General features: G+C 45.5%; 1 protein-coding gene and 1 non-coding gene across 4 annotated transcripts in view; one reads left to right on the top strand and one right to left on the bottom strand.

The window, feature by feature from the left end:
* The window catches only part of BRD10 (bromodomain containing 10), a 141960-nt gene that overhangs the window by 8414 nt on the left and 120218 nt on the right, over positions 1-13328 (bottom strand). For 2 of the 3 annotated variants that reach the window (XR_008504531.2, XM_063649541.1), the window contains exon 9: positions 178-228. Coding sequence is in view for 2 of the 3 variants with exons in the window: in XM_063649541.1 (XP_063505611.1) it covers positions 179-228 (50 nt within the window). In the remaining variant the exon portion in view is untranslated. Of the gene's footprint in view, positions 1-149; positions 229-13328 lie in introns of those variants that run through there. The other variant, XM_063649542.1, reaches the window with a different exon arrangement.
* Positions 13164-13270, top strand: LOC129044809 (small nucleolar RNA U13). The gene has a single exon (XR_008504799.1). It is a non-coding gene; the product is annotated as a small nucleolar RNA U13 (small nucleolar RNA).

Genomic DNA, 13328 nt, shown 5'->3' with positions numbered 1-13328 from the left:
TTGGACTGTGTGCGAGTGATAAAGAGGTAACAAGACACATCAGAAGGAGCAAGCAGGGGGCATCCTGCAAAGCCATTCCAGCCACAGTCATCTCCTTAATGAAGAGGGAGCTGGTCCCAGGTCTCCAGGAAGCAGTTATGAAATTGTTCTGTTATTCCTAATAATTAACTTATCTACCTCATCTGAATGACCATTTGTGTGCCTCTCTTCTTTGCAATCTCGAAGGACCTAAAAAAATAAGAAGAATTCTAAATTAAAAATTACGATCTTTATTTCTCAGTTGAGCAAAGTGAGGCTCAGAATGGTTAGGTAACTTATCCAGGGTCATCTGGCTAATAAACTGCAGAGATTGGTCCTAAACCCCTGGCTTCTATTTTACCATCGCATTCAAGTTATCTCTCAGGGGAAAGGCCCACGCAGAGTCTCTTGGTGTGAGGTGGGTTCTACTGTGAGCACCCCACATTTCAGACTATGTGCCCTGCAGAATGCACAATGGCCACACCATGGGCTTGGGCAAAGGCCAGCAAGCAGTTTCCTCAACAAGCTAATAAGAAAAAGGTGGCTGCTCCCTCTCTGTCTTTGGGCCCCAGAGCTTGCCTCATTCTTGCCTCATGCATGTCTGCATCATTCATTCAACAAGCACTTATTAAATACCTTCTATGCTTCCCAGCCTTTGAGTGTTAAGGGTTCATCTAGTTCTTTAATTTGAGGAGTTATCTTTCTCACCCTTAACCACTAACTCAGTATCCCCCTCCCTAAGCAATCAATATGATTTTTACTGTAGAGGAATACATACAGGAAAGGGATTTTTGCCTAAGGCTGTCCATGTATTGTCTGAAGAAGGCCTGCCTTCGAAAACATATGTTCATGTGATGTAGAATATTAGAGGTTCAGAAAGGGAAACAGCAACTCAACAAGCTTTGGTGACTACTGAATCCAGTCCTTGGCATATCATAGGAGCTCAAGAAATGTTATGGACTAGTTGAAAGGATCTGGGCAATGCCTCTGTTAGAAATTATTTATCACCAGGACCAGTTATAAATCAGTGTCATTTATTTATTTATTTTTATTCATTCAAGAAATATCTATTGAGTCCCTACTATGTACCAGAAACTGATAATGGAAAGGTGAATGAGTCAGTTCCTGCCCCTGAGAACATTAAGGAATAATCAACATGGAGGGTCCCTGGAACCAATGTTGCTAAATAAATAACTGACCCTGGGGAAGAGTAACCATACTTAAAAGGCATCTTATGCTGGACTGTGTTTAGTTCCTGAGAAGTGTCCCGCTCGGGGAGGCACCATGTGTAAGAATGGGAGTTGGGCCATTTGCCAGTTACTACTTATGTAATTCTAAATTATCTAAACTCATGAGCCTCAGTCTCCTCTGTAAAAGGGGTGTAATAATCACACCTACCTGACAGCGCTGCTGTGAGGATTTGAGAAGAATATGAAATAATCCATGTTAATAATCACTTTGCTCAGTTTCTGGCACTCAGTAAGAAGACATACATTTAGTAGATATTTATGGGCTGAGTTCCTTGTGGAAAGGGATTACATTTTAGTCTCTTTGTTAACTACTTCAAGGAATAGGCCAATCAATCACACAAGAGGTGGGATCTATAATGACTCTTCATAATGATGTGGCCCAAAGAGTGTTTCTCGGAGCACCAAAGCCAACACTTTCTTCATAATTAAATAGTTCAAGAAACTCTGCTGGCAATGCAATTGCCTTCTCTTGAAGATTCATAAGGTATATCAGTAGATTAAGGATGTTAGAAGAGTTTGTAATGAAGAAACCTGTTTAACTTTATTTAGTTCAGTATTTTCCAATCTTGTCGGACCAATAATATACTCTGGAAGAACCCAAACTCCTGAAGCTTCAACTCGGAAGGAGATTCTGGGCAGAGAGATGGTTGATGCCAGAGCTCCTGCCTCTCCTGAGGGTTTCTCCTTCCCTATGGAGTTCTCACTTTACTCTCTGCTGTTGCCATCTATTGACTTCCAGGGTTGTTCTGACGCCTCATTAAAACTCACAGTAGAGCTGATGCTGGCTGAAATATTACAAAGACTTTGCTAAACATCAGAGGGACTTCCAGAAAAATACAAAGAAACATCAAGAAACACATCAGGCTGGATGTGGTGGCTCATGCCTGTAATTCCAGCACTTTAGGAAGCCGAGGTGGGCAGATCACTTTAGGTCAGGAGTTCGAGACCAGCCTGGCCAACATGGTGAAACCCCATCCCTACTAAAAATAAAAAAATTAGCCGGGTGTGATGGTGCACTCCAGCCTGGGAAGGGCAACAGAGCAAGACTCTGTCTCAAAAAAAAAAAAAAAAGAAAGGAAGAAAAAGAGAAAAAAGAAACACATCAAAGCCTGATGGAAGTTGCAGCCCCCACACAGCCGGCTGCTGGCAGGCATTGTCCCCTTGAGACCCTGCCTCCTTTTCATCCCTAAAGGGCTGGTTGACCTATGATCAACCCAATCCTAATCCCCAATGCCAGCAGCCCCAAAGGAACCTGTCCCTTGATGACCGCCCACTCTGGTCTGGTGGCCACCGCTGGCTCTTTAAGATATCATGCTTGGGCCCTTGAAGCTTCTCTTAATTAACTGACAAGCAGACGCTGGGCTGGACCAATTAAATGAGCTCAGGGATGACTCACTGGAAGGAAATGCAGAGATACAGAACCAGATAATCTGACTCACATGGTCAGCCTCTCTAGGTTCTAGCTTATTTACCTGCAGAATGTCAGAGATAATGGATTTATCCAACCTCTGACTATAATTCTAAAAAATCCCATAGCTCGGATCTCCCTGTCAGATAATAAGTCAGTTCTACTGGATTGTTTTTTAATGTAACAAGATAAAAATGCTACGTAGAACTTACTTCTTTTTGAGACGGAATCTCGCTCTGTCTCCCAAGCTGGAGTACAGTGGTACAATCTCAGCTCACTGCAACCTCCGCCTCCCGGGTTCCAGGGATTCTCCAACTTCAGCCTCGCAAGTAGCTGGGATTACAGGCGAACAACAACACACCCAGCTAACTTTTTTTTATTTTTAGTAGAGACAGGGTTTCACCATGATGGCCAGGCTGGTCTCACTCATGACCTCAAGAGATCTGTCCACCTCACCCCCCAAAGTGCTGGGATTACAGGTGTGAGCCATCACACCCCACCAGAACTTTCTTTAAAAACAAAAACAAAACAAAAAAAAAAACAAGCCAAATCCCAGCACTTTGGGAGGCTGAGGTGGACGAATCACAAGGTGAAGAGTTAGAGACCAGCCTGACCAACATGGTGAAACCCTGTCTCTACTAAAAACACAAAAATTAGCCGGGCATCATGGCGCACGCCTGTAATCCCAGCTACTCAGGAGGCTGATGCAGGAGAATTGCTTCAACCTGGGAGACGGAGGTTGCAGTGAGCCGAGATCCCGCCACTGCACTCCAGCCTGGGTGACAGAGTGAGACTCTGTCTCAAACAAACAAAAACAAAAAACAAACAAACAAAAAAACACTGAAGTTCTTTAGCACTTAAAACGTCTGAATTAGTTTTCCCCACACGGACATGGTCGGGAAGAAATTAGAAAACATGACTCTGACCTTGGGCAATTTCAGTTTCTACCTGATCCCTTTCCCTCCCCTTCCCTTTCCTTCAACATTACTTTTTTTTTTTTTTTTTTTTCCCTGAGGAAGTCTCGTTCTGTCACCCAGGCTGGAGTGCAGTGTGTGCCATCTCAGCTCACTGCAACCTCCGCTTCCCAGGCTCAAGCAATTCTCCTGCCTCAGCCTCCTGAGTAGCTAGGATTACAGGCGTGCGCCACCACGCCCAGCTAATTTTTATATTTTTAGTAGAGATGGGGTTTCATCATGTTGACCAGGCTGGTCTCGAACCCCTGACCTCATGATCCACCCGCCTCAGCCTCCCAAAATGCTGGGATTATAGGCGTGAGCCACCACGCTCGGCCCATTACTCTTAAAATTATAAGATCTCACCCAAGGTGGAGGAAATCACCTAACTCATCCAGGGATAAGAAGTTCTGTCAAAGGGTTGGTTTATTCCTTCACACACTTCACACACACACAATCCTTCCCCCTCCCCCGACACTCTTTTCAACTATTTATGGTCTGGGCCTACTTCCGGGTATTTTGGGGTACCAGCAGGGAGACAGAAATGAGCAGTATTTATGGGAGAGTCAAATGCCCCTCTCAAAACAGTTAAAGCCTTCCTTATAAATGGCCTCTCTCTGTAAATATAAAAACTAACTATAAGAATCTCAAATGGTCAGCCCTAAAAGACCAGGTCTTGTGGGATTGTAGAGTTGGCCGCTATGAAGGGAAGACTGGAAAAAGTGCCTCCAGAGACACAGGGGAGGTCCACAGCCTAATAGTTAAAATGCTCATCACTTTCAAGAACTTTCCTAACCCCTTTAGTTCTTTGATGCTAAGCAGGGAAGAGGGAGGCTTGGAGACCAGGGATGTCCTCCCAGGTGGTGCTGGGGCCTGGGTAACCCTCAGGGTTGCCCTCAGGAGCCCTCTGCCCCTTGAACACCATGCTTGGTAGGAGTTATTGAAGGGCTGTGTACAGTGAGTAAGCCCTTTCCTGTCAGCAAACCTTCATCAAGTCTTCAGAGCGATACCTGTCAAGAAGGATATGATATTTAGGGTGATGGTGACTGGGTAGGGAAAGGCTGATTTCTTTCAAAATTGGAAACAGAAAAATATACTGAAACAGACAATTGTTCTTAGTGTTGAAATATCATCCTGATTTCTCTGATGGTGCTACTTCCTAGGAAGTCACTAGAGATGAGATCTGAGTGATGGTTTAGTTCACTGAGGCTCTACCATGTGGCAGGCTCTGTGCCAGGCAATGGAGATACAGAAAGACGTAATCCCCACTCTCACAGAGCCCAGGAACCAGTGGTTGTGTCAGACACGAACAGGTGATGTCACTGTCATGCAGTAAGCGGTAGGATGAGAATATGAACAGGGAGCTCCTGGCAGCCTTCCATAGTCTCCTGCAGGATTTTTAGATGTGCGACCCTATTCCTCTCACAGTGCTTAATAGGAAACAGCAAAGACTAGGAAGACTTCTCAGGGACAAATCCTAGCTCAATGAACCCAGTACTGTGTAACTGTGATGGTCACCATTTGCCAAATGTTGTAGAGGGCATCTCTGTCTTTGTCTCTGTGGGATCCCTTACTTCTTAATTTGGTGACAGCAATCTAGATTCTTCCTGAAGAATTACTCCTTCCCTGTTGCCTTAGCCTTGATGGGGTGTTAAATACCACCCCTTACACCCCACCTCCAGACACTTTATGCCTGAGCAAGGATTTCACATGAGACCCAAGCTAGCCAAACAAGTGTGGAAGTAGTCAGAATTAAAATGGAGTCACTAATGTTAAGAAAACCCTGACAAATTGAACCCTGACAAATGAAAGAGGCTTCTCATGCTTGTATACTTGATAACAAAAGACTGCAAAACCACAGCCTTGCACAAAGGCCATCACAACCTTACACAAAAAATACTGCAAGGACAACTGCCTAATTACTGCCTGTCCAGTCTCACACCGAAGTCACCCATGTTATTGATCTTTATAGCCCAAAATAATTATTTCAGGACAAGTATGTAATCCTCTTCACTTTTCCTTTAAAAACCCTTGTCTTCCTCAGTGTGGCGATTCCTCAAGGATCTAGAACTAGAAATACCATTTGACCCAGCCATCCCATTACTGGGTATATACCCAAAGGTGTATATGTGGCACATATACACCATGGAATACTATGCAGCCATAAAAAAGGATAAGTTCATGTCCTTTATAGGGACACGGATGAAGCTGGAAACCATCATTCTCAGCAAACTGTTGCAAGGACAAAAAACCAAACACTGCATGTTCTCACTCACAGGTGGGAATTGAACAATGAGAACACTTGGACACAGGAAGGGGAACATCACACACCAGGGCCTGTTGTGGAGTGGGGGGCTGGGGGAGGGATAGTATTAGGAGATACACCTAACGTAAATGACGAGTTAATGGGTGCGGCACACCAACATGGCACATGTATACACATGTAACAAACCTGCACACTGTGCACATGTACCCTAGAACTTAAAGTATATAAAAAAAACAAAAACAAAAAAAACCCTTGTCTTCCTTTAGTTCCCCAAATATGCACATAGTTTGCTATGGCACATTACCATTGCAATGCTTTATTCCTAAATAAACATCTTTTGTTTTAGAGAACCTCTCTCTGTGTATTATTTAGTTTGATGCAAGATTCTCCAAGGAACCTGAACTTGTACACAGACAAAGATGAACATGAACAAAGCTGATTTCATTCTGGTGGCAGCAACCTGGAAGGTCATCCATTAATTCTTGCTACCTGTATCCCACAAAACAACTTCATCCTATTCCTTCTTCTTTTTTTTTTTGCGACAGGGTCTTGCTCTTTCACACAGGCTGGAGTGTAGTGGTGCAAACATAGCTCACTACAACCTCATTCTTGTGGGCTCAAGTGATCCTCTCACCTCAGCCTCCTGAGTACCTGTGACCACAGGTACGCACCAACATGCCTGGCTAATTTTATTTTTTTGTACAGACAGGTTCTCACTATCTCTCTATGCAGCCCAGGCTGGTCTCGAACTCCTGGACTCAAGCAACCCTCTCACTTTGGCCTCCCAAACTGCTGGGATTACAGGCATGAGCCACTGCACCCACCCCCTATTCCTTCTTAAGGACAGGCTTGCTCATATTTTTCTATAGTTTTGGGGACACCTTCATAACCTCCCATTAATTTTCTTAAGTAGCCAGGGTTTCTGTTGCTCACAACCAAAGAACCTGGACTGACACAAGGGTTTGCTCCATGCCAGACACAGTAGGCCTCACCCTCCCTGAGAGAAAGAATTATTAGCTTTCCATTTTGCAGATAAAGAGACTGATGTTGACAGTCTTATACACCAAAAACACACGGCCAGTCAATGCTAGAGCAAGCATTTAAATCAAAATCAGAACCCAGAGTGCAGGCTCTCTCCTTTTTGTCCCTTCATATCACCAATCCAGAGCCCTGCCATTCAGGTATAAGCTGCTGCTTCTAGATCTCACATTGGTATGATTTACAGTTTACACAATGTTTTCACACACAATAACACAGGTAATCCTCATGGCCACCTGGGAGGTAGATATATTCATGACACGGGAAAATAGATTTACTGCAAGTCTGGCCAACCCACTTTTTTCCCTGCTTAAAACTGTTCTGTGACTCAACACAGCCTGCAAGATCAGTCCAAAGTCTCAGCGTGGTATTCCAGGCTCTGTGGCGCCCAGGACTGGGGCCTCAGGCCTGCCACTCCCTTGTTGCACTTGGAGCTACAGCCATATGGAACGACTCACAATTCCCTGAAGCTCACCAGACCGTTCTGGGGCCCTGAGCCCTAAACTAGTAGGATGTCACCTTCCCGTCCTCACCCCAAGTTATGGTTGGTGAATGCCTGCTTAACCTCCACTAGACTGGCCTTCAACTCATGCCTGTGAACGTGACCCCTACTTACCTTCCAGACACACACAGCCCATCTTCCTCTCAAGCCTCTTCTGTACCAATACCCCCATTGTACCCTAGACAAGAATCTGGGGTGGCTGTAGCATTATTGGATATTGTAATGAGCCCTGGTGTTGACTCTTCAATATTTTTCCACCCCAAAGGTCATTTAATCCATTCCTGTAATCTCAACCTTCCTGTGACTAGTCACAAATGGCCATGGGGTTTACCACATTTCTGATTTATTGGTGCTCTTCTCTGCTTACCTGCGAGCCTTGGGCCATGTTCTCAAGACGTCAGCCAGCTCTGTGCCCGTGTTCACCTGGAACTCCTTTCCTAATAGAGCCGGGGAACTGATGGAGCCTCCTTTGCTGCTTCCTGAGAGGGAGCCACACTCAAGGCCAGCCCGAGGCCAGCAGGCCACAGCTGTTGCTCTCAGGTGTCTGAGGGAGGAGGGAGCCCCTGTGGTCCTCCAGTTCCTCCACCCTCCTGGCTGCTGGGGCTTCCCCTTTCGACCCCTGCCTAGCCATGCCTCGATTCTATTCCCTTTTCTACCTCACCACTATGCCCTCACCATCAGAACCTCTCTGTCCTGGGTCTCTTTACGTCACAGCAAGCGCTTGTTAGCTGATTAACAATTAGCCATGGCCATGAGTTCATAGGCTCACCCCAAGGACTGGGCACCCTCTCCGAGCTGTTTGTACATTCACAGGGAATTTGCAGAAGCACTAGCCTTTCTTAATGAACAACTTGCCAGGCACTGTGCTAGAGGAGTTGACATATGTTATCTCATTTTTTTTTTTCAGTTTCACTCTTGTTGCCCAGGCTGCAGTGCAATGGCTCGATCTCAGCTCACAGCAACCTCCACTTCCCAGGTTCAAGTGATTCTCCTACTTCAGCCTCCTGAGTAGCTGGGATTACAGGCATGCGCCACCATGCCTGGCTAATTTTTTGTATTTTTAGTAGAGACGGGTTTTCTCCATGTTGGTCAGGCTAGCCTTGAACTCCTGACCTCAGGTGATCTGCCCACCTCAGCCTCCCAAAGTGCTGAGATTACAGGCATGAGCCACTGCGCCCAGCCCATATGTTATCTCATTTAATTCTCACAGCAATTCTGTAATTATTCTCTATTCCTATGTTGCAGATGAAGATGGAGTAGCTCAGAAAGGTTAATTAACTTGCTCAAGGTCTCACAGATAATAATGAGAGCTGGGATTCAAGGCACCTGTGAGGCATAGGTAGTAAGGACTCAGTAGTGACTGGGTTGTGGCCTTGCCTTCTCTGCCTTCTGAAGAGCCAGTTCTGTTCGTTCAGCTCCTCCTATGCAAGGGCAACAGGACTTTCTGGGATTTTCAGGCATAACCCTGAAGTTCAGGTAGCAGTTGCTTTCCCCAAATCTATTAAGCCAGGGGCTTGTAGCCTTCCCAAAAGGGAACATAGTGGACGCATGGCTAGCGGGGACCGAAAGGGGAAGCCCGAGCAGCCGGATATCAACCCTCGTTTATAGCAGTACCTCTGTGGGGTGTGTGAGAGAGCAAAAGCTCACAATATTGTGGGGAGCACTGAAGAGGGCCTAAGCCCCAAGCAGGATGAGTCAAGAGGAATCTGGCTCCTGAGCACTGTAAGCAGATGCCAAAGAGGCATCTCTGGCCCCTTCATGAGGTGGGCCTGTGGTGCCAGGTAGCCAAGTCCACTAGGTGGCAGCAGAGAACCAGTCAGTGGCCGGCGAGGTCTAGCAGGTACAAATCCTAACCCTGGGGCTGGTGTGGGGGCTGGGGCAGGGGCCGTGCCATCTGAGCTGCCTCACAGTAACAGTTCACACTATTGTTGCTAGGCATATTCTGTGCCACGTGCTGTACCAAGCACTTCCAACAGGATCTCGTTTAACTCTCACCATGAACCTATGAAGCAGATGCTGCTATTATCCCTTTCGTTTCAGATGCATGCACTGGGACTTTCAGAGGTTTGCGATTTGCCCAAGGTCACACACACTGAAGAGATGAAGCGCAGGTGGTTTGGACTCTAGAGCTCCCGCTGTTAGTTTGGGACTATATTGCCAGGGGAGAAAAGGAAGCCACTTGGAAGTGTTGAAAATGAAGGCAGGTAGGGCCTGGCTTAGGCTGGCTTTGGTGTGGACTCTGAGGCCCGAGGCCAGCTCAAGAACACAGACTAAGAGCCTAGTTAGAGGGAACTTCTAGGAGGCTTCCAGGAAACAGGATGTGGTAGGTTTTTCAAGTTGAGGTGCCCAGGGAACCCTTATTTGAAGGAGCGATAGCCAGCTTATCCTGTTCACATAACCCTGAAAGGGCCAGGCACCTCAGAAGCTGCAAACCACTCAAAGACCCAAAGGGATGCCTATGAAAGAGCCAGTCAGGTCTCCTTCGTTGAGCTCAAAAAACAAACAAGGGCCAGGTGCGGTGGGTCACGTCTGTAATCCCAGCACTTTGGGAGGCAGAGGTGGGCGGACCACTTGAGGTCCGGAGTTCGAGACCAGCCTGGCCAACGTAGCAAAATCCTGTCTCTACTAAAAATACAAAAACTAGCTGGGCATGGTGGTGCGTACCTGTGGTCCCAGCTACTTAGGAGGCTGAGGCAGGATGTGTACCTGTGGTCCCAGCTACTTAGGAGGCTGAGGCAGGAGAATCGCTTGAACCCAGGAGGTGGAGGTTGCAATGGCCCGAGATCACACTACTGCATTCCTGCCTGGGCAACAGAACAAGACTGTCCCCCAACCCACCCACCAAAAAAAATCTCAAACAAGCTGGAGAGCATGTTCCCAGACTGGCCATTGTGTGCCCAACGTGCTGAGTCTGGTCCTGTAGCATCCTCTGGGGGAGGGGATGATGCCAGCTGCCTGTCATCTCCACCCTAGAAGAATGCCAGGGCACACTCAATCCCCAAGTCAGCTCACATCACCAGAGAACTTCAATGAGACCTGGGAACTTCACCTTGCCCTGAGATCCAGGTCAGTACTCCCTCCTCTGTGATCTTGCCACCAGTCATCCATGGGCCAGGCTATTGTAGAACCCAGCTCAGTGCAATGGACTTTTCAGCTCAGAACTGCATCCCTCTTTGTAGACTAGTACTCACCACTAGGACTTTCTGGGATTTTCAGGCATAACCCTGAAATTCAGGTTGAAGTTGCTCTCCCCAAATCTATTGACACCAGGGGCTTATATCCTTCTCAATTTTTGCGCAAAATTCCCTGAGATAGCTTCCACTCTGGGAACTCAGTCTAAGTCATGCTCTATTGTTCTGCCTCAAGGTCTCCAACTGGTTGTTCTTTCTGAAATGCTCTCTCCATCTTTTCATGGCTGACTGCTTCTTACCATTTAGGTCTCAGTTTAAATTTTCCCTCCTTTACAGATAGGCTCTCCCTGTCTTGCCTAATAAAGATCAACCCTTCTTTGTTTTCTTTCTCCCTTACCATTTTCAGTGGTGACTATCCAGTATCCGGCAGGTTGGTACTGCCCTTACACAGGACGGCCTTTGTCCATAGCTCACAATGGAAACCAGAAAAATCATAGGATCTGAAAGGAATGAGTCCTCAGGTATTATGGGAAAGGGGAACTTAGAGGTCATTTAATCTAAGTCTTGAGCTGCTAGGACTGTCATATTCAGGTGGGTTTTTTTTTTCTTTGTTTTGTTTGTTCACAATGGCTATGGAGAGCTGGTGAGCAAAGGTGACTGTTGTGTCCCACTGAAATGCTTCTGGGCTATCCAAGATAGATTATGATGTTAAGTAGAATCAGCTTTGGGATCAATTATTTGGTGAGTGCAAAAGTAACTGTGATTTTTGCACTGTCGGACTTTGCTGTTTGATATTAAATACATTCTTAAATAAATGTGGTTATGTTATACATCATTTTAATGGGCATTTCTCACTTTATGTATTTTTGCTAATGACATCACTTGTTCTTTGTTGTATGTTTATTTTAGACTATGGAAATGTTAGACAAAAAGCAAATTCGAGTGATTTTCTTATTCGAGTTCAAAATGAGTTATAAAGCAGCAGAGACAACTTGCAACATCGACAACGCATTTGGCCCTGGGACTGCTAATGAAGGTACAGTGCAGTGGTGGTTCAAGAAGTTTTGCAAAGGAGATGAGAGCCTGGAAGATGAGGAGCTGGCCATTGGAAGTTGACAACGACCAGTTGAGAACAATCATCGAAGCTGATCCTCTTTCAACTACACTAGAAATTGCCGAAGAACTCAATGTCGATCGTTCTATGGTTGTTCAGCATTTGAAGCAAATTGGAAATGTGAAAAAGCTCATTTAGTGGTTGCTTCATGAGCTGAGAAAAAATTTAAAAAATGGTCTTTTTGAAATGTTGTCTTCTCTTATTCTACACAACAAGGAACAATTTCTCAATCGAGTTGTGATGTACAATGAAAAGTGGATTTTATGTGATAACTGGCAATGACCAGCTCAGTGGTTGGTCTGAGAAGAAGCTCCAAAGCACTTCCCAAAGTCAAATTTGCACCGAAAAAAGGTCATGGTCACTGTTTGGTGGTCTCTGCTGGTCTGATCCACTACATCTTTCTGAATCCTGGTGAAACCATTATATCTGAGAAGTATGCTCAGCAAATCAATGAGTTGCACTGAATAGTACAACACCTGCAGCTGGCATTCATCAACAGAAAAAGCCCAATTGTCCATGACAACACCTGACCACATGTCACACAACCAATGCTTCAAAAGTTGGAACAAACTGGGCTATGAACTTTTGCCTCATCTGCCATATTCACCTGACCTCTCATCAACCGATTACCACTTCTTCAATCATCTTAACAACTTTTTGCAGGGAAAATACTTCCACAACCAGCCGGATGCAGAAAATACTTTCCAAGAGTTCATCAAATCTTGAGGCATGAATGTGTATGCTACAGGAATAAACAAACTTATTTTTCATTGGCAAAAATGTCTTCATTGTAATGGTTCCTATTTTGATTAATAAAGATGTGTTTGAGGCTGGGCGTGGTGGCTTATGCCTGTAATCCCAGCACTTTGGGATTACACTGAGACAGATGGATCATGAGGTCAGGAGATCGAGACCTTCTTGGCCAACATGGTGAAACCCTGTCTCTACTAAAAATACAAAAATTTGCCAGGTGTGGTGGCATGCACCTGTAGTCCCAGCTACTCAGGAGGCTGAGGCAGGAGAATTGCTTGAACCTGGGAGGCGGAGGTTGCAGTGAGCTGAGATCCTGCCACTGCGCTCCAGCCTGGGCGACAGAGCGAGACTCCATCTCAGAAAAAAAAAAAAACAAATGTGTTTGAGCCTAGTTATAATGATTTAAAATTCATGGTCCGAAACCGCAATTACTTTTGCACCAACCTAATTGATGTCTAAGTAGGTCATATTCCACCTGCAAAAAGAAAATTTCATCTATCCCTTGCAGATCAATGGAAACCCACTATCTCCAGTGGACAGTTAACATCAAAGGCATCACAGAGAACTCATGGAGCTCAGCTGAGGAGGTTTCAGGGATTTTTCTATTTCCTTTTCTTGATTATGAGAGTCTGGGACTAGATGCTCTCCAGACCTGTGCCTAAAGACTCTTCAACCCTTTGAGATGGAGATGAGGGAGGGAATAGGGAACCCAGTTTAGTTTGGATTTCAGATCCTTTTGTGGTTCATAAGTGTGATGATTGGGTTTCCATGTTCATGTGTGAGATATGCCTCCCTCAAACCTTGTTACAATGACATGGGCACCTTACCTATCTGACATGAGAAAAACAAATGTGGATTTCAGATAAACAAAAAATAACTTTTTTAGTGTATGCCC

The sequence above is a fragment of the Pongo pygmaeus genome, chromosome 13, assembly GCF_028885625.2.
Source record: "Pongo pygmaeus isolate AG05252 chromosome 13, NHGRI_mPonPyg2-v2.0_pri, whole genome shotgun sequence".
Taxonomy (NCBI): Eukaryota; Metazoa; Chordata; class Mammalia; order Primates; family Hominidae; genus Pongo; species Pongo pygmaeus.
The sequence above is the reverse complement of the archived record's forward strand: the minus strand, read 5'-3'. Positions and strand labels throughout refer to the sequence as shown.